Raw genomic sequence first — 27,828 nt, 5'->3', positions numbered from 1 at the left:
CTCGACTTTAGTAGCAGATATAAGATCCTCGAAACTCTCCAGATGGTCTATAGGATGCTCGTGAGATAACCCATAGTAGGTAGTTTGTCCACGAGTGTGTAGTACTACGGCTTCAACTCGAAATTCTCCCTCTGAATAGTTGGAGGACGAATGGCTGATCTGTTGGTGTAGAACTGAGTTGGACGGTTGTAGTCAGCCAACGTTCTAGGTCAAGCAGCCTCATCTACAAGTAGAGTAGTGCTTGTAGCATCAGTATCAGACTCAGGGATTGCAGCCCCCTGAGCATATATCCTCTGACCTGCTACATTACGCAGATGACCTTCCTGGTCATGCAGGTCTCCTCTCTCATCACGTACAAGAATCAATGTCGCAACCATGTCTCGCAGCTCAGTATCGATCGATGTGAGGATTAAAGTATCGATCGATGTCAGATGGAAGATGTCGGTCGATGGAAGATGAGTGTCTTTAGTCGATGGTGGTTATCAAGTGTCGGTCGACAGGACTAGTGCCTGGGTCGATGGTGGCTGACAAAAATCGAGCGACGAACAAGTGTTGTTGTCGATCGTTGAGGAACATACTTCCTTGCAGATTGAAAGGTCCAAGCTTGCAGGATCTGATGAGAATAGCAGTTGAGTTTTCTTGTTGCTTTTGGTACTGCTGGGCATGTACCTGAAAGGCCAAGACAAAATTTTGTGTCAGAAAGCGGTTTTAAACTTAACAAGAATCAAATCTAATAGGTGATCAAAGCTTCCTGGCAACAGCGCCAAATTTGATATCACTCAAATTACCCTAAGGAGTGATTTTGTTCTCTCAAATAAGAGGTTCAATTGTAGTACTTATAGATCGAATCCACAAGGAGCTAGGGAACCTAATAAATCTAATCAGACTTGTTAAGCTGGATGGTTTAATTGTTTAAATGTAAAGTTACAAATCTTTGAGCAAGTAATTGCTCGATTGATTGGTTGAGGTTTTGGTGCTTAAAAGGAAATAGATAGACTTAGGGTTTTTATTCAGGAAATTTGAAATTATAATCCTATAGATGCCTAACAAGTTGCATGCATGATATTGTAGAGCTCAACACTTATAAACGAACCACTAGGCTCTCGCTTTCTAGGTTCATCTATTGACCAGTGTCGATCGATGATTCTATATGAATATCGATCGACGTTGTTGGTCAAGCGTTAATGCACAGATTGAATGTGCTCACTAAGCTCACTAGATCAGCTCTCCCCTTACTCTTAGCAAGATCTTAGCGCAATTAGAATGATTTCAGGATGAGATGAAAGCTATCGCTTATATCTAACAATCCTATGGCAAGTTCTAGGTAACTAATCTAGAATCAGACATTAATGGCAATCCTAATGATTAATATCACAACTTAGCAATATATAGTTGGGGATAATCCCTCATAACCTATTTAAGCCCTATAATCTAACAAGAGAACTACTCAGACATGATTAAGCAATTCATAACATCAAATAGGTATGAAAACTGCATTAGAATAATAGATAGATATTAATGGAGTTCCAATCACAAATAACTTTGGATCCTCTCTCCAATCTATTAAAATCCTAGAAAACCTTTGCTGTGAAAATAGTAAAAAAAAAAAAACACACTTGGCCTCTAACATGTTGGCAAAGCTTATATAATTAAGTTAAAACTCGTCAGGGGTAATCTTGTAAAGTGGTGAAGACTTGGGCTCTAAGTCGGCTGTGACCAAACGGGCTTTCTGCGCGCTTCGCTGTCAATCGATGTCAAGATGTGAACATTGATTGATTATTCCTCTTCATTATCGACCGATGGTCAAGCTCGATGGTCATCTCGGGTGCTTACTCCAAATATCTCCAAAATGCTACAAAATCATCACTTTCCTCCAAATCACTCATGATCCTATAAATACTCTAAATAGACTCTATAATATAATAATTAGTAATTAAACACTTATAAACCATGGGTAAAAGTGAGTCAAATCCATAGTCTATCAGAAGACTAGACTGAATATCTACCAGAGAGAGTCTCAATAAGTTTGTAGCCACTTTTAGAATCATACTTTCCATTTTTTGAGAATCCCCACCAGACAGATTCTGCTCTCAAGACGTGGAGCTTGGTATTGAGAACCAATGCGATCCTCCTCTACAATTACTTGTCGGAACTGCCAAACATTCTAAGTTCCTAAGTTTCAGTCGATAATATCATTGGCCATCTACGTAAGGTCAACCGTAGCATCTTTGCGATAACACGAAGGTCTTGGGATCAGATCCATCACCAGTTATGAACCCACACCCTTGTATCCATTCCATCGCCAATCTGTTTCACTAATCCTTACTTCAATAACTTCTGTCCATGCATTATACTGCGCCAAGCGTATGACAGACGTGTCCCAAGATACACTCCAGGAAGGAGGATAAAACAAAGTAGCGATGTCTCAATATAAGAGCCAACAATGAGTTATGAGAGCTCCATAGTCTCCACGCCTGCTTTGCGAGCAGAGATTGATTAAAATTTTCAATGTCTCTGAAACCATGACTATCTTTCTCTTATCGTTACATAGCTTTGCCAAGCTACCCAAATAAATTTTCTCCGAATGTTTCCACTACTCCACCATAATTCAATCATAGCACTTATCAATTTGGTATACACATCCTTAGGAAGCTTGAAGCATGACATCTCAAATAAAGGGAGAGACAAACTCACCTGACTTCAGTAGATTTTCTTTACCTCTCTAAAATAACAATTTAGCAAACTAGCGTTGAATTGCCTCTTTAACGAAAATAAGGAGCTTTCTTTTTGAACCCTGTAACATTTCAGAAGACTCATGTAAGATCCTTTTCCTCCTTCCTTATATATGAACAACTGATTTGACTTCAGTTTTTGTAGAATCAGAGATCAGTAAAACAAGGATCACCGAAGACTTTTGGTGGTTAACAATTTGACCAGACGCCTCACCATACATCTAATGCATGACATAATCTCCCCAAATTCTTTAAAGGTAGCTTTACAAAGTAATAAGCTATCATCAACAAACAAGAGATGGTGGACCGAATGATGAATCCATAAGCTTAACTCCATGGAGACTACCAGTTTCGGCAGAGACGTTTAGACAACTCATCACTAATGCTTCCGCATATAAGGTGAAGATAAATGGCGACAGAGGGTCGCCTTTGACGTATACATCATTGGGGTTTTATAAAGCCATGTAAATTACCATTCAACAAAACCAAGAATCTAACATGTAAAAGAATGATAATTCACGTATAAATATAAGTGTAAATAGAATCTTTATTAGACTATATACAAAAGATTCAACACACAACACCCTCCACATCATATTCTCTTTCTTCCACATCAGTTTCTCTCTCTTCCACTTAATAATTCAACACCCACTCATTTTCTATACTCTACAATGGTTTGTTTCATAAAATTCAACACCCTACCCTACCAATTTTATTTTCCATATTTTTGTTTTGTTTTAGATTTTTTTGTTTTGTAGTTACATATTAATAATAATTATTAGTTTAAACTAAATTATAATATTTAAAAGCTATATAAATGATTAATTAATTTATGTTTAATTTTATAATTTCAATAAAAATATCAATTATTAAATATAACAAATATAAAGAGCTATTAATAAAAAAATAGAATTACAACAACTTAAAATTCAATACAATACATTAATAAGCATACAACACAAATAATAAAACACACATAGCATAATTAGTACAATAAACTTAACTCACAAACTTAAAAAGATTTCTAACCACGGAACATTCTAAATTTTTGCCATATGTGTTTGACTAGATCTGCTTGCAATTTGTGATGCACGTTTGAATCACGCAACTCAGACCTAGCACGAACGTGATTAGCAAATGCAGGTAACACTTCGGTCGAGAATGGTTGTGGTGCATTAGATACACTTGCCTCAGGTTGATCATAATCAGTCCAGTGTTGAGCATATGTATCTCGTTCATCCTCGACAATCATATTATGCAATATGATACTCGACCTCATTATGATAGCCAAATCAGAAATTTCCCACAAGCGAGCTGGTTCGCGAATGATTTTAAATCGAGCCTGCAGCACTCCGAATGCACGTTCAATGTCCTTTCAACATCCCTCTTGAACTTGTGCAAATAACTTGTCCGGTTCACTTTGAGGAAGCCTAATCGATTTGACAAAAGTAGGATAAGAAGGATAAATACCGTCAGCTAGATAGTACGCCATATTGTAAGGTCGTTGGTTCACGAAGAAGTTAACTTTTGGAGTATTTCCTTGTTCAACAGCATCGAACACTGGTGAACGATCTAGAACGTTTATATCGTTCAATGTGCCTGGACATCCAAAAAAAGCATGCCAGATCCATAGATCATGGGTTGCAACCGCTTCAAGAATAACAGTGGTAGTTCCCTTATCTCCCCGAGTATATTGTCCTTCCCACGCTTTAGGACAATTTTTCCATTCCCAGTGCATGCAATCAATACTCCCAATCATCCCCGGGAACCCTCGCATTTCACTAACATGCAAAATTCTTTGCAGGTCATCTTCAGTTGGGGCTCTGAGATACACTTGCTCGTACATTTGTATGATTCCCTTGCAGAACCTACGCAAGCACTCCAAAGCTGTTGTGCCTCCAATTTTGATGTATTCATCAACTGCGTCGGCCGCCATACCATATGCTAACATTCGCATGGCTGTGGTACATTTCGCTAATGGAGATATACCTTCTTTATTAGCTGCGTCATATCGTTGAGTGAAGTAATCGTCACTTCTTGATAGGTCCCCTACGATTCGGAGAAAAACATCTTTTCGCATCCGAAATCGTCGACGAAACATTGTATCGTCATATGTAGGTTGATTGGAAAATTAGTCGTCAATCAATCTTTGATTTGCCGCTGCATGATCTCTCTTGTGGTATCTTCTCTTGCTTCGAGATGGATAGTCTTCCTCTATTTTCTTTCGATGCTCACTAAACTGGTTGAGAATATACATTTCTTCAATTTCAGATTGTTTTTTGTAAGCTTCAATATCAAAAAAAAGTTCTGATGGATCCATATCAAAAGGAATTTCTGATGGATCCATTGTGGTTTTGATACATCAATGAAAGAATGAGTTCATATTTATAAGACAATGAAACCGATAGATCATGTTGAGTGGTTGGAAGATAATATTTTTACATTAAAGAAAAAGTCACGGGCACTTGACAGTATTATTAAATCACATTGTGTGGCTAGAAGATAACACTGATAGAAAAGTCACGGGCACTGAACAACATTATTGAATCATGTTGAGTGGTTGCAAGATAAAGTTATGCATTTAAAGCCAAAATTGACGGATAACACTGATAGAAAAGTCACGGGTACTGAACAACATTATTGAATCATGTTGAGTGGTCGCAAGATAACGTTATGCCATTTTTAAAGTCACAGGCGCTTTAAAATCATGTTGAGTGATTGGAGGATAAGATTTTATATTATTAAAGCATAACAAGAAAATATATTATTAAAGCATCAACTGACAACAACATTATTAAAGGAGAGAATGACAAAAAAAAATTATGAAGGCGTGGAGTGCCATGACACAGACAAGCATAGAGTGGTATGATGCAAATAAGCATGGACGTGGTATGATGCATACAACCACTTTTGACCACAATTAATTTCCAAATAATTCATCGCTCAACTATTGGAACATATCTTTGCTCTTGTCATTGAGATGTTCTTTTCACTTAGCTTCAGCCACATTTTCATCTTCTTAGCCCGAGTTTTTTCTTTCATCAATTGGTTTGCCTCATCTTGCCTTTGGTTTGCCTCCACTTGTCTTTGGATTGCCTCTTTTCTCCTTTGGTTTGCCTCCTCTTGCAACATGGCTAATTTTTCCAAGCGTTCAAACTCTTGAGCCTTGATTTATTTGAATTCATTAAAATCTTCGTTGACCACTTCCAAGGCTACGCTCTTGCCTTTCTTTTTAGCTTTTTTCTTTGCTGCATCCCTTCCCATTGGACGAGCAGTGGATCCAACAGAGTTAGAGTCACTAGCATCACAATCGTGGGCTCTCTTAGATCCACTGCTTTTAGAGCCACTATTCCCTCCAACTTGACTACCATAACGTGGTTGATCACGGACAGCGATCCATTCTTTCATTAAATTGAAATTTCCGGTACCACCACCTGAATAGATTTCTTGCGCTTTCGCCAATACATCTTGCTCCGACCACCCACTTTGTTGCATACGCTTAGCGTTATCGTAAGCGCTAATCCATTTTGACAATTTTTGGTTCATGTAGTTGTAATGATTTCTGCATGAAACTCCACTGCGCGGAAGATCAAATGAGCAATGTTCATTACAATACTCAACAATTTTGCCCCAAAATGATTCACTTTTCTGGTTTCTGCCAACAACGCTGTTTGTTCCATATTTGATCCACCCACTCAATAGCACCAAATTTTGCTCAGTTGTCCATTTGACGCTTTTTCGGGTAGCAGAGGCTGAACTGTCTGCTCCAAGAGTTGCTTCATTAACTCCACTTATACCACCAAGAGTCATTTGTGTAGAAAACTCGGGAAATTCAGTTGCTCCAACATTCGAAGCAATTTTCTTATCCTTTGGAGTAGAAGAATAAGTGGGTGGTTGAGATGAATATGACATTGGCGAACCATAATATGGATGGTAGTTTGGAACAGCCGATGGCGTGAAAAAACTTGGTGGAAAACCATAATTTGGTATGTTTTGGGGTTGGTTGGGGTTAGGAAACGGATTTTGGAATGGATAGTTGTTGGGATTCGGATAGTTAAAAGGGTTGTTTGAAGGGTTTTGGATATTATTAGAAGAATTTTGGTTGGGATCCATTTTTTCAAAGAAGATAGAAAAAATATAGAAACGAGAGTTTTTTTTTTTTTGACGTCAAAAGGCCATTCTATTACTCAAACTTGAGGTGGTCTGGGTAACCAAACCGGAATAGAACAACCAATAAAAAGTAACTCCCTATGGAAGGATCTTGCAGTCTTAGCTAAAAAATCTGAAATCTGATTGCGCGCCCGTGGAACATGAATGATGCTGAAGTCCAGGAAGCATATCTGTAATGTCTCTATTCTCTCCAATTCTGTCGCAAAGCTTGGCCAATCTTGAGGGTCCTTTAACATTGCAATCAGCTCGTTGCAGTCTGTCCCAAAGTTCTGGCATGTTGAATGTTGAAGCATATTTTCCATCGCCCACCGCAGTGCTTCTACTTCCGAATGCAAAGCTGATTCACGTCGAGTGAAATTCTTTGTTCCCATAAGTTGAATATTCCCAGCACTGTCCATCCATACCCAGCCGCATCCGCTAAAGTAAGCAGAAGATGTCCAAGATCCATCTAGCAAGCATATATTACCCAAACGTATGACTTGGGCTATCTTAGGGATATTAGCTTGAACCACTGGTTGTAACACTGGTTGTACCGCTTCATTAGCATCAAACCATGCTTGACATTCACTCTCTGCGTGTCGAACTAGCTCCAATGGATCTCTATCTATTCCTCTGAAGAGTTTGTCATTTCTAGCCTTCCAAATGTACCATAATATCCAGGGATAAGGATCCCTGTCTCGTTCTGGCTCGATGATGCTATTCTTCCTCCAAAACAGATAATCCATATTTGTGTAGACACTTGATACTGGGAATATATCAGGGCTTGTTGGAGTCGATGATAATGACCAGACTTGAATAGTTGGCGGACATTCAAAAAATGCATGGGTCACAGTTTCCTCTAATTCTCCGCATCTTGGACAGTAATTGTCACACCTCATATTGCGTCTTGTCAAGTTCCTCGTTACTGCCACATGACCAGTCAACAATTTCCATATAAGATGACATATCTTCTTTGGCGCCTCTACCTTCCAAGCAAAGGCTTGGAGCTTTGTGATGCTCGGCTCTATAACTTCTTTCTCTGTTGCTGGTTTTAATACATTTTGTGCCACCCAATAACCAGATTTAACCATGTATTGGCCATTCTTTGTGTAGTTCCAGCAAAAAGTATCTCGACGATGAGTCGAGCTTATGGCTAAACTCCTTATGAGAGGTATGTCCTCAGGGATGACATAATTCTCCAATAGACCAATATTCCACTCCTTCGATGCTTGATCAATAAGATCGCTGACTCTCATATTAGGGTGCATGACTGGCACTATGGAGTTAGCTGGTCTCGCGGAGGTCGTTGGAATCCACGGATCTTCCCACACCTTAACTTCATATCCGGAATGAATTTTCTGTCTGATCCCTAATAGTAACAATTTCCTGGCTGCAATAATGCTCGTCCACACATAGGATGGGTTGTTAGCAGTATCCACTCTTAGTGGAGAACTCAATCTATAGTATCTTCCCTTCAAAACCCGTGCAACTAGGGAATCAGGGAACTGAAGTAGCCTCCATAATTGTTTAGCCAACAGGGCCAGATTGAACTCATGGATCATACGGAAACCAATTCCACCCTCCTCTTTTGGTAAACAAACTTTCTCCCGCTTCGCCCAGTGTATCCCTCTCTTTGGTGGATTTGAACTCCACCAGAACTGTGCAATGGCACTGACAAGGTTTTCACAAATCTCTAGTGGGAGCAGAAAAGTAGACATAACGTACGTCGGTAGAGCAAGCAAAATGGATTTAATCAACACTTCCTTTCCACCTTTTGAGAGCCATCTGCCTGTCCATCCATTCACTCTATGCATCAACTTATCTTTCAGAAATGCAAAAAGTTTGCACCTAGATCCACTTATGTCTTCTGGGATACCAAGGTAAGTTCCTATTCCTCCTTCATTCTGTATTCCAAGCACATCTTTAAGCTGTTGTCTAGTAGCCGCATTAATCCGCTTACCAAAGAGTAAGGAAGATTTATCAAAATTAATACATTGTCCAGACGCTTTGCCATATTTCCTGATTACTTTCATTACTTCTTCACATTCACGGGGCTCCGCCTTACAGAAGAAAAGGCTATCATCAGCAAAGAGAAGGTGGGATACCGACGGACACGCGCGTGTAACGCGCATCCCTGTTATCTTCCCTTGGTTCTCTGCATGATTGAGAAGGCTAACGAGCGCTTCCGTGCATAGAATAAAAATGAAAGGAGACAAAGGATCTCCTTGACGTAATCCTCTCCCTGGAACAATATTTCCTCTTGGCTCACCATTCATAAGGACCTTATATTTCACCGACGTAATACAACGCATTATCCAGGCAATCCATATCTCTGAGAACCCCATTTTGCGCATGACAGCTTCAATAAAGGACCATTACATCCTATCATATGCCTTACTCATATCTGTCTTGATAGCCATCCTTTTACTACGTCCACTAGGTTTAGTTCTAAGAGCGTGGAACATCTCCTGAGCAATCATAATGTTATCTGAGATCTGTCTCCTAGCAACAAAGGCTGACTGAGTCTCCGATATCAGTCCTGGTAGCACTTTCTTTAATCTTTGGCATAAGACCTTAGAGATTATCTTGTAACTGGCGTTACATAAGCTGATGGGTCTAAACTGGACCATTTCATTGGGCCTCGTTGTTTTCGGGATAAGACATATATTTGTATCATTCAGTCCATTCGCCATCGTCCCCTCGAAAAGGAATTTATTAACCATAAGAGTTAAATCCTCCTTTATAATATCCCAGAATTTCTGATAGAAAAGTGCAGTCATCCCATCTGGACCTGGGGCCTTTTCCGGATGCATAGCAAAGAGCGCTAGTTTGATCTCCCATTCAGAGACCGGAGCTGTAAGATTTTCGTTCATATATCCAGTGATCGTCGATGGAACCTGAGAAAGTACGTCTTCAATATCTTCTGGATCCGATGATTCAAAGATCTGTCTAAAGTAACTAGTAGCAATGGCTACTAATCCTTCTTCGTCCCCAACTACGGCTCCATTCGCATCTAGGAGCTGTGTAATCTTATTTCTCGCTCTCCTTTGCTTTGTTAAGGCATGAAATTTTTTTGTATTTCTGTCCCCTTCCCTCAGCCAAAACACCTGACTCTTCTGTTTCCAGAATAATTCTTCTGCTTTAAGAGCATCAGAGAGATCCTTCAGCGCTGCTGCAATTTCCTCAGTTGTTGCATTATCATCAGCATACAGACCCTCCACTTTTTCCTTAAGCTCCTCCACTAATTTGGCCGAGTTCACATTATGTTGTCTCCTCCATTCACTCAAAGCTTTTCTGCAACTGGAAATATGTTCCATAATAGTCGCATTAGGAGGAAGATCAGGAGATTTCCATCCATCAAGAATAACTTGCCTTAGCTCGTCATCATCCAGCCATCTTTTATCAAACTTAAACTTTTTCGATCTCTTTATTGGCTTTATGAGTATGTCTGCAAGGATCGGACGATGGTCCGATCCCCATAGCCTCATATACTTCACAGTCGAGTGAGGAAACTTTTCGTGCCAATCTGCATTGCCCACTGCTCTATCTAAATAGAAACGAGAGTTATAAGAGGCTAAAGATGATTTTTTTTCTATGTTCAAATCTAATGAAACAAGTCTCTATTTATAGAGTATGAAAAATGATAAATTTTGATATAATATTTTTTAAAATAAATATTTTAATATAGAATAATTGAATGAAATAATGTAGAAGAGGAAAAAAAAAAACACAGCCAATCAAAGAAAAGTTGGCAGAACCACTTTCTCTTTGGCCAATGTAACTATGCCACATCAGACTGTCTCTCTCCCTCTCAACGGGTTTAATTTTTTCAGCTAGTTGTGTGTCAAGTCATTTTAAACATATGATTAAACACACCACTGCATCTGGTCAACTGTTGAATTAGTTTTTTCAACACGCCATTGCACTTGGTCTTAGATGCAATATAATATATATACAATTATATATATATATATAATTTTATTTTAAAATAAAATATTTTTTAATTATTATAACCAAGTATGGTGCAAAAAACTTCATAGTTTTGTATATATTTGCAAGTTTTCAGATAGTGATTTTCAATATTCGATTTACTTTCACCCTACCAATAGTTGTGATAGTTGTTGAAATCCAAATTTATAGCTGTGATCGTTGTCTTACAACCGTCACGTGCCAACCCATTCAAAAAATGAAAATACAAGTCAAATAGTAATTTACTGAATTTAACAACTCGATCGCATTTTAGTCAATGTAATTTACTGGGATATTGATCATTATTTATTAAACTAAATAGTTTCAGTTATTGATTTAAATTTTGGGAAATTACCAAAGCGAAACAAAAATTTAGGATGGTTGTCCCCTTAGTATAGTAATTTACTGAATTTAACAACTCGATCGCATTTTAGTCAATGTAATTTACTGGGATATTGACCATTATTTATTAAACTAAATAGTTTCAGTTATTGATTTAAATTTTGGGAAATTACCAAAGCGAAACAAAAATTTAGGATGGTTGTCCCCTTAGTATAGTACCATCACTAAGTTGTCCCTATAATATAATATTGTTCATAATACCAAAACTAACCTTTCATTAAGCATATATTAAAACTATTTTTAACAGTTTAATGAAAAAATATAAAAATAAAATATTGTAGAAAGACAAAATAAATGTAAAAACAAATAAAAAGAGAACAAAAGACACTCGAAACCAAATATCCCTACTAACCCTAATCTTCTTCCATATCAAAATCCTCCACAACCATTCTTTTAAAATTTTCTAAGGTAGAACTTGATTCCAAGAGCAGTAGCCTACCCCTTTTGTCATCACCCAAAAAAACTCATCTTGTGGTTGCACCAAATTTCCAAACACCACATGTTGTATAGATATGCATCATAGAACAAGAGTTTGTGAAAATCACAAGACAAACTATGGGAAAATCATAGATTGATGAAGAAGAAAATGATTTTTTTTTTTGATATTTTGGCAAAGCAAATCGATGAAAACATGTTTTAGGAAGTTCGAATATTTTTAGAATATTTTTTTTTAACAGAAACTTCCTTAATTTTCGAAAAACAAGTTTTCTTATCCGTAGAAGAAAAAATCTTGAATGCATTTTCTATCTCATGTAGACTTACGTGTTGTATTTAGATTCCGCATTTCCGAAATTTTAGAATACTTCATAAAAGTAGAAACTGCATTTGAGAGAAAAGTAGATCTTTACAATTAGTAGAATTCGCATTCCCATATTTAGAATTTTAATTAAAAGTAGATTTTTCGTTTAAAAAAAAGTAGATGAATTTGTTTATTCTGGAATTCGTTTTCTACTAACTCATTTTCCGTAGAAGACACATTCTACTTTCAGCAGAACAAAATTTAAAAATTTTATTTATCAAGTTTTTCGGCTAAAAAAATATATGTGTTTGTGTATATTGGTGTTTTATTAATTGTTTATATTTTTAAAAATTTTTTATTCATAAAACTATTTCTTTCATTAAATTTCAGAAAAAGAAAGAATAAAATAAAAAAATGACAAAATGGACAAAATTGGTTTTATACCAAAGAGATAACTGTGATAAATTTTTGTTCCGTTTTGACAACAATAGCAAAACCCCACAAGGCTGGAGAAAAAAAAGAAGTATAAATTGCAACTACATAGTTTATTAAAAACACACAGAAAACTTGTGGCGTGCAAAAATAGCGGAATAATTACTTTACATACAATCGTTATTCCCTTCGTGGTTGTAGAAAATATGAACATGTATCAGGCTTTGAACTGAAACCTGGAACATTTGATGGATCCGATTGAAATATCGATTTCGATCAGATTATCATCTTCAGACTCGGCTAATAGTTGGATATGCCCGAAATCTTGATGTACAGTCATAGTACTGAATTGCTGGCCAACGTAGTGACCGCTTGGTAAGGAGAGTTCTATAAGGCTTTCCTCATCAGGAATTGTTCCCTCTTCTTCATCTTTATTTCTGACAATATCATCAGTGCTCGTAGATATTTCGATGTTTCCTAAAGTGTCTTGTTGACCAAGATCCTTAGCTTGAACCTTGGAGTCTATCATAGGGTTTGGTTTTTGGATTGTGAGAGGGAATAAGAAAGAGGAGAAGAAAAAAGAGGAGAAGAACACAGCAGCTGAGGTTAGGATGATTTGCGAGAAATCAAGCCCTACGATGTGAAGAAATGGTGGGGCGATAAAAGACAACCATGAAACTGGTTTCTTAAAAAGTAATGAAATAAAACTCACTCCATTTTTCATTAATGCGTTCTCAAGATTTATCTGAAAGCAATTACTTTGTAGTTCCACCAAAAAGGATAGAAGAAACAAGAGTTCAACCATATTATAACCGTCAGATGCAAACAATAACAAAAAGAAGAAAATTAGATTTGATCAAAATACTTTTGGATAACAAAAACCCTATAAAAATTATATGGGTTGATGTAAAAAGCAGAAAACAAAGAAAAGAGTGATTGCTTACGATCTGAATTACTCAAACGTTCTACTTCAAATCATGAAGCGGGGAAAGGGTTTATAATTGGGAGATTAGAAAGAATTAACTAGAAAAGCATAACATATCATTTTCTTTACATAGAGATTTGAGGAGCAACAGCTCGATCCCTAAGTAGTCTACCTGGCGAGAAACTAGAATCCCGAGATTAATTAATCTCAATAACTTTTTGGTCACTCCTTTTAATATTTATAATCAAGGGTGCGCGGAACGAAATAGTTTATTAGATTATTTATTGTATGTTGTACTAAGAGATCTGTTGTATAAGTTTTTTTGGGGGATAGACATTCATATATCCATTCGGATTAAGTTGATCCATTCGGATTTCAGATTTTTACAAATTTTGGTTTGCATTTGGTTCGAATCATTGCGTGTTCAGTTCGGATTCGAGTTCCTATACCTATTTTAATTATGTATTTTTTTTAAAAAAAATCCAAATATATTTAAATCCTCAAAATCCAAAAATAAAATAATATAAATCATAAAAAAATTGAATAATGTAAGGCTAAATATTTAAATTTACATAAAAATTAGTTCAATTTAAATATTTGGATGGAGAACAGTAAATATTTTCAGTATTTTGAACACTTTAATGTTATTTTTAGATATTTACTTGTGACTATGTTGATAATTTTCAGATATTTTCATATTTTTGAATAACTAATAGATACACAATTTAAAATAATTAACATATTTAAGTATATAATTTTGATTTAGATATTTTTGGTATTCAAAATATTTTATTTTGGATCAGATTCGGGTTTGCTTATCTGAATATTAATTTTTAGATCCATCTAAGTATTTAATCAGTTTTAGTTTGTGTTTAGTATTACTTTCAAATCTAGTTCGGCTTGGTGCTTTGGATCCAAATATTTTACCTGCAGCTACTTTCTTGAGTTCTTCTACAAATATAAAGAAAAATAAAATAAATGTAAAACAAATATTATGAGCTTATTTAACATACATAATCATTGGTCCATACTTTAAGAATACTAATAAAAATGGTTCGGCGTCGTGTTAATATTGCTGGGCATGTTGCAAAATTGATAACATGACTAAGTTCGACAAGATACAAAACTTTCAATATTGTTGGGCATGTTGTAATACAATCTATAACCAATAGCATGTATTTTTTTATAAAGTTTCTTGATAAATATAATAAAAACTCTATACAATCGAGTGAAAAGTGTTAGAGTTGCGTGGAAAATAAAGTGATCTATTCACTCGGCATCTAAATTTTGTTTTTTGATCTATTTCATAAATTTTGATTTCTATTAAAGCTTTATTTTTCAAATTTTTTCTACCAATCTGATTATATTTATAATTCTTGGTATGATATGAAAACTCAGCAAAAAAAAAGGGGCAATATTTGGCTAAACTAAAGATCCGACTTTATGTGTGGTGTTCCTACCTAAGTTTCCTTAATTCATAACCAATCACAATTATTTATTTTATTCGTGTACAAAACCATCAACCATAGCTAAGTTCGGCAAGTTAGAAACTTTCAATTTTTAAAAACATTCTTATTCCAGTATTTTAGTTGATGTGAGTCTTAATGATTTTGTAATTTTTTTCTTTGAAAATAATATTTTACAAAGATAATTTTAGTTCACTAATAATATTAACCAATCACAATTATCTAAGTCTAGATCCTCGAAGGCTAACTCTCGTTGTGCGACCAATTTTTCTAGATAGACATTAAGATTTTATTCGATATGTTCACTAAGTTAATTAGGGCAAATTTTGTTGTGTCTAGAAACCTAGCTCAGCAGGATAGAGATCAGGAAACCAGTCACATTCTCGTTTTATTCCAATTATCCTAAGATCAAGTTACTAGTTAATTACTCGAAGAAAAAGCAGAAAGAACAATCCTAATGAAGGAGACACTGGATTTACCCTAGCATATATATCAATCACAAATTCATTAAAACCTTAGAAAATCCCTAAATCTAACAAATATATTACTCAGACATGATCATAAAAGAAGCAATAATAAAATAAAAAAAATGAATAATAGATTGAGGGAAAGAAATATAGAGGTTTCAATCAATCTTTGAAGAAGTTCTGATATTCTCTCCAAAATCTCTCTCTCAAAGTATAAAGTGTATCCTAAACATTGGCTAGAAAATAGATAGAAATAGGTTAAACATGCTCATGGGCTTATTTGCAAATAAGAAAATTTATGGGAAAATGCAATTGTTGAAAGTTTAGTCGGCTTCGTTATTTTTCATCAACCTCAATCGACGCCAAAGATACATTGTTTGACGCTCACAACATGTCTTGACTCCAATTTCTACACAGCTATGGGGTCTCTTCCTTTTAACCTCCATTTTTCTCCATATTTTCCAAAGTGCTCCAAAACTAACATGAACCTGTAAATGACGTAGAACAGACTCGAAATAGATAATAAGGACTCTAAACATAGCATAATATATGGCCTAAAACTGGTAAAATCTAGGATCTATCACTCATGCGGATAAATATTAACAACTTCAATGGCCCAACCAGTGAGAAGGCAATGGAGCATGAATTGAGTAATATTTTAGATGCAATACTGACCAAAAATTTTGATGGAAAAATTTAATGATTTGGCAACGAGAGATAAAAATATATATTTAACTCATTTGAAGTTGGATAAGTACCTAACTAAGGATAAACTAGTTAATCCTATTGGAAATACTGGTGTCTTTATTTACCAAGTGTTGAGGCTTGGATCCATGGTGATTATATGTGTAAATGTGTGATATTATTCTTACTAATCGACCCCCTTTATGCATTATATTCTCAGAAAAGATTTCAAAATATTTCTGAGTATTTTTGAAAAAGAATCACAAAGCAGATGTGATGAAGTGTCAAATTGTGAACTCTAAACCTATTAATAAAAAAAATTGACCTATTTCACTCAATTTTCTGCCAGTTGACGTCAAAGGGTATTTTGCTATGCAATATTTTTAATGTAAACTTTTTTATCGAGAAGCTTCTTGCGAGTTGGATAAATTTCTAGAATATTTGAGTCACAAGGTAGATTTACGTCGCTAGATGATATACTCAGCAGGATAAAGCTTAAAGATATAAACAAGAACCTCCTCACGTATAAAACGTGTTTCCTTACATATGGGAAGTTTAACACCTACAAAAAAACAATATTCAGAAGATCGAGACATACTTATAAGAAGTCCAAAAGATTTTTGGGAAAACTGTTTTTTTAGAGCAAAAAAATGGTAACTATGTCCTTTAGACTAATCTATATTTTGTGTCATGTTTTCCTATAACATCCTTTAATATTTTTGAAAATAAATTTAATAAATAGTTTTACAAACAAAAAAAATTTGGAAAAATTGTAACTTTTGATAAAATACCTATATGAACTTAGTGATATTTTTTCCAGTTATAAAAAAGTTAAAATTATAAATTTTATATTATGTTCTAAATAAAGTAGAAATGACATTCTACGAAGTAGAAAACGAAATCCACTTTTTTCATTGAATCTACAATGTGTAGAATACATGATCTACGTAAATAGGAGTATTCTAAAAATATTTAGAATACACATTCCGCGCTTAACCTATCATTCTAAAATCTTTAGAAATCAAAATCTACACATTAATATAAATCTAAAACACGTAGAAACCGATTTCTACAGATTTACTATAAATCTAAAACATGTAGAAATCAAAATCTAAACATTACTATAATTCTAAAAAACTGTAGAAACCGATTTCTACATATTAGTTGTATTCTACGGATAAGAAATCAGTTCCTAAAAATATGGAAACAAAATATTTGAGAATATTCACTTTTATATTTTGAAAAAAAAATCGATTTTTTTTAAAAAAAATAAAAAAACGAAAAAGGAACAAAAAAACAAAAAAAAAAACGAAAAAGAAATAAAAAAATAAAAAAAAACGAAAAAGAAATAAAAAATTACAATTTTAAGGGCATTACTGCCATTTTGAAAAAAATTAGTCTAATGGGACATAAAGTAGTATAGATTAGTATAAAAGGACATAGTTACCATTTTTTTGCTCTAAAAAAACAATTTTCCCAAGATTTTTTTCACAAATGTGGTTAACACTACCATGTTTAATAGGATTTTGTATTTTTGTTTTTTTTTTAATAATTGATTCAAACTACTATATTACTAGCAAAAGTTTCAGTTGGTTGCTATACCTTTTAATTTTTCAATAAAGCTTTTAATATCTACTATTTATTTCAATAATCTAATTATTTATAATGATGTGTATTTTCACCATTCAAAATAAAAATATTATGATTATACATTTCGCAATTGGATAAAAATATTGTGATTATATCTTGAGAAAATGGTAACAAATCAATAACATTAATCATACCAAAAAAATATATATTTCAATAATCTAATTATTTGTAATGATGTGTATTTTCACCATTCAAAATAAAAATATTATGATTATACATTTCGCAATTGGATAAAAATATTGTGATTATATCTTGAGAAAATGGTAACAAATCAATAACAATAATCATACCAAAAATATATATTCACCGACACAAATATTTTTATTGAAAATTAATGGTTTGTATTATCAAATATTATGTCTCTATTTATTATAAAACAAATTCCATCAAATCTACATTTACGTTTTCAATACGACTAGAACAACATAAATGAAGAATTTAATATTATTTTAATTAGCGATTTTGATTATATATTTGGTTTAAAAATAGTCATCGTGACTATATATTTCACCCAAAATATGGTAGTCATTTTCTTCTCACACCACATTATTTTTTACGATATAAGATTCATCAGATCTGCATGCATTCATAATTCTGTTGTTAACTAGGTTAAGATCTGCATCTTGTGCTGGACGAACCTTTGGTATACAAATATTTTTATGTATGCTATTACTTATTTTGCATTTTTTACATATTTTAAATAATCAATATTAACTATATTTTAAATAATTGAGAAACACGTAACTATTACATATATCATTAAATTGACACGAACAAATAAATTAAAATAATCATTTTTTATTTATTGACAATGTGTTATGATAAATAAATCAAAACAGCTTTATTTACCTATGTTCTATGGTATATAGTTAATTTTAAATGATATAAACATACATATATAGTATACTTTTAATATGGTTATCTATTAAATAAGACTTCATACTTTTGATGTGGACTTTACATAATTTTAGTAATTTATAATCTTATTAAAATTTCAATGCAAATTGAAAACTTGAAATATTAAGTTCTCAATAATTGTTCAATGCAAATTCATAAACTAAAATATTTATTTTATATGGTATATAATTTAATTTAAACAGTATTAAAATATATGTACTCTTAATATGAATGAATATTTATTAAATGAGAATTCCTATTCGTATAGTTTGATCATTTGTATCTTATTATAACAAAAATTGAACCATTGATCACATATTTTTAAATGTGAGACCTTTTAAACAATTTTAGTAATTAAATGTCATTTTCAAAATTTAAAATATAATATATACGAAAAAGTTAATTTTTGTTCTATGGTGAATACAATTTTTAATTTATTTTAATAATACAAAATTAAACAAAATTGATTAAAGATGTAAAATTTGTTACCAAATCTTTATTATTTAAAATCACTAATTGCAATATATATTTTAATCATATTAGGTAATTTTGTATCTTTTATTTAACGAAAGAATTAAAATATCCCTTTGTATATTAATATTAAAAAAAATTAATTAGTTTAATAAGAAGTATAGTATATGTTTTTTTTTTGATGAAATTTTAAATTTATTGATCATCTAGGAAAAATAATATTTATGTACAACTAAGGAATCTGAGTAGAAAGTAAACGTATAGACTGCATTTCTAACTATTCCCCATATGAGCCCCAAACAAACATTGCATCAAACCCCGAAGCTTCGGTTTCGCAGCATACCCTGTGGACAGAATGCGCTGCCTTATTGTTTTGTCAATGATCCTTGCTAGCTAATTCACTATCCTGAACCATTGAGAGTGTCTGCGATCATTCCTTTCACGCCATATGTAATATATTGTGACTTGGGACGAAAGCTTCAAGAGAATTGAGATTAAAAGACCATGAGAACCTGTCAGAACTGCTTGAACATTCCCATCCCAATCTGAAGAAGGATCTGGCTACAAAAGGGAGCCTAGGACCTGTAACCATAGTGTATAAGTATAGGGGCACACGAAGAACAGATGATCTCTAGTTTCCTCCGGTTCACTGATACCACTCAAATTACTCTAAGCAGTGTTACTCTTAGAGGTTCAGATGTAGTACTTAGGGATCGAATCCACAAGAAATTAGGGAACAATTAAATCTAGTGTTTATTAATTCTAAGAGTTGTAAATATTTAAATGAAATAGCAATAGTAACAAGCGAAGTAAATAGTAAATGTAACTTGGTTAGAAATAATATTAGATGCAGGGCCACTATTCAGGTGTTGGAGATTATAATATCTATAGATGCCTATTTGTTGCATGCATGATATGATAGAGCTCAACCGCTTAACTCAGTGATCAGCTGTCGCATGTTTCACTGGTTAACAAGCTAGATCTCGTGTCTCAAAGGTTAGTATGTTGACAACGAAAGAGTGTCGATCGATGGTCCTATAGGGACGTCGACCGATACACCTTTACCTACGTCGACCGATAGTCAGTTGAGGACATCGATCGACGGGTTCTAGCCAGGCCTATGCGCGAGTATGATATGCCCTATTAAGATACTAAATTGGCGGTTAGCCCTCTCTAGCAGCCCTAATATGATAGATAGATGTCAGGATGGGATAACAATGGTGCTTGAGTATGCAATCCTATGATCATGTTCTAGTTAGCAAGGCTAAAACAAGCAATGAATACAAATCTATCATAAATATCATAACAAGGCAGATCTATAGTTTGGGGCTAATCCCACAAACCTATATGAACCCTGGATCTAATAAATGAACTACTCAGACATAGCAAAGCAATTCATGACAATGAAGAAATGGGAATTCATAGTATAGATGAAAAGAAATGAAAACAAGGAGTTCCAATCACAAGTGATCTTCTCTCCAAAACTCTCTCTCTCTCTCTCTCAAAATAAAACTGTAACAAAAAGCTCTCTCTGCCGTCAAAACACTTAGGCAGTATATAATCTACTAGGTTAAAAACTTGTCAGGGTATTTTTGTAATTTGGCTTGGACTTGGGCTTCAAGTCCGTTGGATCCAAAATGTCGCATGTCCAATGTCTCGACATCGATTGATGGTACTTGTGTACATCGATCGATATTAATCTTCATTTGTCGAGACATCTGATGGTGTCGATCGACAGCACTGGATGCGCATCAATCGATTGTTCTTCCTCTCGTCGACCTCTACATGGTCAGCTCGGATAAAATGTCCTTTAAGCTCCAAAATGCTCCAAAGTCATAGCTTTATTCCGAAATGCACCTGAACCTGAAAACATACCTAAAAGAGTAGAAAACATAGATATATATATATAGTAAAACACCTATATACCATGGATGAAAACGGGTCAAATCCAAGGTATATCAACTCCCCCAGACTTATCCTTTTGCTTGTCCTCAAGCAAAACATACATGCAGTCCTCTGCTTTTAAATAAATAAACTTCTTAGTCTATCTTTATTTCTAATCCCTTAGATCTGTTGAGTAATCCTAGAGTCCTTATGGATTCGATCCCTAACTACTAAATCTGAACCTCTTATTTGAGAGAGTAATTCACTCCTTAGGGTAATTTTAGTGATATCAAATTTGGCGCCGTTTTCAGGGACTCTTTCTTATTACCATTAGATATAATTTAGAATTTAGTATAGACTTGTTACGAAAAACTTGCTAAGTTTTCTTTCTTTCTCTGTCTACATAGACACTAAGAATGGAGAACATAGAACTCGGCCGAGCATCGATCGACGAAGATGTAACGTTATCCAGCGACGTGGAGATCTAAGAATCGACTGACACGGAGCTCCCGACATCGATCGACACCGCCCAGCTGGAAGCAGGTAAGTCTTCTCTTACCGAGCTTATTAATGAGGAAGTAGTCCAAACTGAACCAATATGTCAATTAAGCAATGAAACTAGCCAAACTAAACAGGGGACTGAAATCCCTGTTAAGACAAATCCCACCTTGATAAAAGGTGAAGAGATAAGATTGTCTATGCAAGACTACGTAGACCCTGGTAGAACCTATTCCAATAGGTCCGCTATTAAAATACCAAGAGACAATACCAAGAAATTACGCAGATTACTACTGTATGGTTCGTCGAAACCCATTCCGTGTATCTCTCTCTGAGCACCCACAAGATCACATCGAAGGTTTGGAAGAATTAATCCCAGATGAATACAATCGTTGCAAACTACTCTCATTTTCCTTAGAGACAGAAGCTCTCAGATGGATAAACTGTTTAACAACAGGATCCCTTACTTGTTGGGAAGAGATTAGAAACGCCTTCCTTAAGAAATTTTTCGATGATGATCGCTATTGGCAAGTAAGGAGACAAATCTTTATATTCCGCCAAGATCCACGTGAATCGTTTAAAAATGCATGGGGAAGATTCAAGAGCTATGAACTTGAATGTCCCCATCATGGTTATTCAGAACCACAATTCCTTAACATCTTCTATGGAGGTGTTAACCTGAGCTACAAGACCACACTCGACACGACGAGTGAAGGAAATTTCGTCACTAGGACCCTCGAAGATGCTAGACGCCTTATCGAAAATGTACCAATGGGAAAATCCTATGAAAAGATGGATGAAGAAATAGGAAATTCGATAAATTCAAAAGATAATGAGATCAAGAATTTCCTCAATTCACTCCACTCTTTTCTTCAGAATCAACACCGATCTGATATAGCCCAGATCAAAGATGATGCCTTGTCTGATATGGAAAATCAATTAGAAGAAGAGACAAAGCTATTCAGACCCCTATTTTGTGTTTAACATTTATAGTTTTACCCAAGCCTATGACATTGCTGTGAAATCACACACTGGAAAAGAAAAGTTCAATATCAGACAAACACTTACTGGCAACCGTAAAGCAAAGTCAGATTTTTACAGAAAAATAAATATGGTTTACGGAAAGTTAATGGGGAAAGCAGATTCTTTGGGTGAACTTATCCGAAAATTAGAAAGTCAAGTAGCTGAAACTGCGACTGCCATCAACAGAGAAACATGACGTCTTCCCGGGAGAACTGATTTAAACCTAAGACGTCAAGTCAGTGCCGTAATGTTGCGTAGCGGAAAACGTCTCACGACAAACACGAAGAGCAACACCAAAATTGGCAATTCTGCCAATGCTGATGAAACAGGCAAGAGCGATTCTCAGCCTATACTTCTTGATGACCCTGACCCAAAATCTTCTTGCGAAAACGGGAAGTCTACCGCTGAGATTAATAAGGAAAAGACTATAGACTTAGAAGTAGAAGACGATTCGGAAATTTAGGCCGAAATCGATCGACAATATGGCACCCACGTCGATCGACCAGTGGATCCTGTCGTCGATCAACATACGAATAACCCTATCGATCGACATCCCACTCGGCCCAAACCAACGATTGAGAGAGTCTATAGAACCCTACCTTCTTATCCTCCTAAATCGCAGACTAAGAAATCATTAGAATATGCGATCTGCAAGAAAGCATTGGATAAAATTACTGTGGAGATGTCGCTTAGTGATGCTATAAAAATAGCACCTTCGATAAAGAAGTATGTGAAGGATATGACGTCTCCAAATTATCCAACTGCTGAACATAGCGTGATGATGGTGTCAGAGGAAGTAAGCGCCATGATTCAAGGAGAAACTCCAGCTAAGAGGCCTGATCCTGGTAGTTTCGTCCTAGATTGCAATATACTGAACACACGTTTTCCTCTATCACTATGTGATCTTGGCTCTAGCGTATATCTTATGCCTTACACCGTCGCAGTAACCTTGGGATATAATGAATTTATGACAACTCCGATAACCTTGGTTCTAGCTGATCGATCTATCATGGTACCTGAAGGAATTCTCGAAGAAGTTCCCGTAAAAATTAATAATTGCTTCGTGCCTACGGATTTTGTTGTGTTAAAAAACAGACAAGAACCAAAAGACCCCCTCATTCTGGGTCGGCCATTCCTAGCTACGGCTGGAGCGATCATTGATGTGAAAGAAGGACGGATAAATTTGAACACCAGGGACATCTCGATGATCTTTGATATGGAAAAGCTAATCAAGCGACCCTTGATAGATGACCAAGCCTTCTATACGGAAGAAGTTTCTGAGCTGGAAAAGGAATCTTTCATAGACATGTGCTCAGACGACCCCTTTGAAAATGCTCTTACCCATGTAGAAAGGGAGATCTTAAGCATAGATATCAGAACAGACGATTACGTGCGACTGATGGATGCAAGTATCGAGGTTGCGAACATCAAAGAAGATGATGACTCAGACAATATCGTTGATCGATACCTCAGAGAGGCCGTCGATCGACAACCATCTTCATTATCTAATTGGTCTAAAGACAAAGCACCAAAAGTTGAATTATAACCCCTCCCTAGGGGTTTTATATATGCATTTCTTTATGACCAATCCTATCCTATTATTGTCAATGCTAATCTCACTAGCGGAGAACTTGCATTATTATTAAATAAACTACGCAAGTACATGAAAGCAATCGGGTATTCCCTCGATGATATTCCTGGTATTTCTCTTGATCTATGCATGCACCGTATTCATTTGGAAGACAACGCAAAAACGTTGGTAGAACAGCAAAGGAGATTAAACCCGAATTTAAAAGTAGTCAAAAAGGAAATCATTAAACTCCTAGAGCTGGATTTATCTATCCTATTTCAGATAGTAAATGGGTAAGCCTCGTACATGTTGCACCCAAAAAGGGAGGTATTACAGTAGTGAAGAACGAAAACGATGAACTCATCCCGACCCGTACCGTTACTGGACATATGATGTGTATCGACAATAGGAAATTAAATGCCGCTACTAGGAAAGATCACTTTCCCCTGCCCTTTATTGATCAAATGCTGGAGCGTTTAGCCAATCACCAGTATTATTGTTTTCTTGATGGATATTCAGGATTCTTTCAAATTCCCATACATCCAGATGATAAGAAAAGACAACCTTTACATACCCCTATAGAACGTTTGCGTATCGCAGAATGCCATTTGGTCTTTGTAATGCTCCCACCACCTTCCAAAGTTGCATGATGTCAATCTTTACAGACATGATCGAGGACTTTATGGAAGTCTTTATGGATGACTTTTCAGTCTACGGATCAAATTTTAAGAGTTGCCTCGATAATTTATGCAAGGTATTGGAAAGATACGAAGAAATGAACCTTGTCCTAAATTGGGAAAAATGCTATTTTATGGTTAACGATGGCATCGTATTAGGACATAAGGTTTCCGACGCTGGTATAGAGGTAGATAGAGCTAAAATCGAGGTGATGACCGGTCTACCAGCACCCAAAAATGTAAAAGACATGCGAAGTTTTCTCGGACACACCGGATTTTATAGGAGGCCGGATTTTATAGGAGGTTCATACAAGATTTTAGCAAGATCGCTAGACCTTTAAATAACCTCTTGTGCAAGGAAGTAAAGTTCGACTTTACCCTAGAATGCATGAAAGCTTTCGATGATTTAAAAAAATCCCTTATAACTGCCCCCGTCGTTCAAGCCCCCGACTGGAATCTCCCTTTCGAGATTATGTGCGATGCGAGTGATTTTGCGATAGGAGCAGTTTTGGGCCAACGGAAAGATAATAAGCTGCATGCCATCTACTATGCTAGTCGTACGCTTGATGAAGCGCAACGGAATTATGCAACAACAGAAAAAGAACTACTCGCCGTAGTTTATGCATTTGAAAAATTCCGTCAATATTTAATTGGCACACATGTGATAGTTCACACTGACCACGCTGCCATTAAATATTTGATGCAAAATGAAGATGCAAAACCTTGACTCATACGCTGGATTTTACTACTCCAAGAGTTTGATATTAAAATTAAAGATAAACGAGGAGTAGATAATGGAGTCACTGACCATCGTTCTCGAATCAGAATAGAAGATAACGTCCCAATAGACGATTTCTTCCCAACAGAGAACGTTGCACACATAGGCACATCTTTCGTAGGTCAAATATCTCTCACTTCCGATGAGACATCGATCGATGCGAAAGAAAACATATCGATCTATTCAAGTAGTGATACATCGATCGATAACGATAGTATCGCAACACCTCGATTCTCTAGTAACCACAATAACAGCACCTCGTCTATAAAAATAAATATTGACATAACGGTTAATGTTGCTGGTGATAAAATAAATCTCACACCTGATGAAGAATTGCAACTTGAGGTGCACGCAATTGGTAGAAACTCAAAAGATCGACTATGGTTTGCTGATATAGTCAATTATTTGGCAGCCGAAGTCGAGCCTGAAGAACTCAAGGGATATATGAGGAAGAAATTCTTTAGAGACGTTAGAAGATATCATTGGGATGAACCATACCTCTACAGGCACTGCTCTGATGGGATATACTGACGATGCGTATCCGAAGCTGACAATGTCATGGATCTGACTATGCAGGACATTTCGCCACCTACAAAACGGTTTCGAAAATCCTTCAAGCAGAATTCTGGTGGTCGACGACTTTTCGCGATGTCCATGATTTTATAACCCAATGTGACAGATGCCAAAGACGAAGAAAAATCAGCAAAATACACGAAATGGAACAGAAGTTCATTCTGAAAGTAGAAGTCTTTGATTGCTGGGGGATAGATTTCATGGGTCCTTTCCCATCCTCATACGAAAACAAGTATATACTAGTCGCTGTAGACTACGTATCCAAATGGGTTGAAGCAATAGCTTCCCCAACCAATGACGCATCTGTCCTTATTAAGCTTTTCAAGAGCATAATCTTTCTACGGTTTGGAGTTCCTAGAATAGTCATCAGTGACGGTGGAACCCATTTCATCAATAAGGTCTTTGATGGATTGCCTAAAAATAACGGTTATCAGCATAGAGTAGATACTCCCTACCACCCACAAACCAGTGGACAGGTAGAACTCTCTAATCGGCAAATCAAAGAAATTCTATAGAAAACTGTAGGAATTTCCAGAAGGGATTGGTCTAGGAAACTAGATAATGCACTTTGGACCGCCTATAAGACACCGTTGGGAACAACACCATTCCACCTCCTGTATGGCAAATCCTATCATTTACTAGTCGGACTGGAGCATAAAGCAGCTTGGGCCACTAAACTTCTGAATTTTGATGTAAAGCCTGCTGCTGAAAGGAGACTCATCCAGCTTAACGGGCTTGATGAAATCAGACATTTAGCCTATGAGAATTCGAAACTATATAAAGAAAGGAGAGCTTGATGAAATCAGACATTTAGCCTATGAGAATTCGAAACTATATAAAGAAAGGACTAAAGCATACCACGATAGGAAGATCTTATCCCGACACTTTGAACCGGATGATCAAGTCCTTCTTTATAACTCTCGGCTAACGTTATTTCCTGGAAAGCTTAGATCTCGTTGGTCCGGACCATTCACAGTAACTTAAACCCTCCGGCGCCATAACTCTAAAAAGCGATAAAGGGGACAAGTTTACAGTGAACGGCCAACGAGTGAAACATTATTGGGCAAAACCACCATCGAATCTGTCCATTATTCTAAGAACCCCTGATAACTAGTTTATTCAGGAAGTCGAGCTAAAGACTTTAAATTTAAGCGCTGAATGGGAGGCAACCCATTTTCTTTCAAAAAAAAAAAAATTTCTTGTAATTTTATTTATATCTTGCTATTAGTAAAATATTAGGAGCAATAGAAATTAGGAGTAGTTCATTTGGAGAAATATCGATCGATGTAGCTGTTCTGCCATCGATCGATGCGGACATATCGAGGGTTAACCTCATTTAACTCGGCATCTGCCTCTTTCTCCTCTCATACGCAAAACCCTAACGAAATCAAAACCTCCCTTTTCTCTCTCGATTAATGACGGATTTCTTTCGTTTCTCGCCCTAATCCACTCGATTTCTCATTCTCTATCTGTTTAGTTCATTCACTCACCCAATCTACAAGGTTTGACTTAGAAATTCTCTTTTATTAGGAATTCTTAGAGTTGAGTTTTGAGATGAACTAGAACTTATGATTAGACGTGAATTTGGGATGGTTTTGAAGTTTCTAACGATTATCTAGTGTTAGGATTGTGAATCTTATGCTGTTGATACCTTGAAAGTACGATTTCAACTTGAGTGATTTTTGCAGGTTTCGCGATTCGACATCGATCGATGCGAAGACTATAGCATCGATCGATATCATTATTATCGACTAATCCTTAATGACATATATCGATCGATGTCTCACATACTTCATCGATCGATATCAAAATATATCGATAACACTATCTTGAGCTCAGACG

General features: G+C 35.6%; 3 protein-coding genes and 1 non-coding gene across 4 annotated transcripts; all 4 read right to left on the bottom strand.

Moving 5' to 3' along the window:
* Positions 1–4,102: 4,102 nt before the first annotated feature.
* Positions 4,103–7,735, bottom strand: LOC125607871 (glutathione S-transferase T3-like). The gene has a single exon (XM_048777340.1). The coding sequence runs from the start codon at positions 6,843–6,845 to the stop codon at positions 5,904–5,906; it is 942 nt and encodes a 313-aa protein (XP_048633297.1). The 5' UTR covers positions 6,846–7,735; the 3' UTR covers positions 4,103–5,903.
* Positions 4,108–4,833, bottom strand: LOC106442857. The gene has a single exon (XM_048777341.1). The coding sequence runs from the start codon at positions 4,831–4,833 to the stop codon at positions 4,108–4,110; it is 726 nt and encodes a 241-aa protein (XP_048633298.1).
* A 4,692-nt stretch (positions 7,736–12,427) lies between the features above and the next one.
* LOC106424968 lies at positions 12,428–13,823 on the bottom strand. The gene has a single exon (XM_013865708.3). The coding sequence runs from the start codon at positions 13,226–13,228 to the stop codon at positions 12,641–12,643; it is 588 nt and encodes a 195-aa protein (XP_013721162.2). The 5' UTR covers positions 13,229–13,823; the 3' UTR covers positions 12,428–12,640.
* Positions 13,824–21,893: 8,070 nt separating this feature from the next.
* Positions 21,894–22,000, bottom strand: LOC125608503. Its single transcript, XR_007339393.1, has one exon. It is a non-coding gene; the product is annotated as a small nucleolar RNA R71 (small nucleolar RNA).
* Between the last annotated feature and the right edge of the window lie 5,828 nt (positions 22,001–27,828).

This window comes from Brassica napus, chromosome A4 (genome assembly GCF_020379485.1).
Source record: "Brassica napus cultivar Da-Ae chromosome A4, Da-Ae, whole genome shotgun sequence".
In the NCBI taxonomy this organism is placed as follows: Eukaryota; Viridiplantae; Streptophyta; class Magnoliopsida; order Brassicales; family Brassicaceae; genus Brassica; species Brassica napus.
The sequence above is the reverse complement of the archived record's forward strand: the minus strand, read 5'-3'. Positions and strand labels throughout refer to the sequence as shown.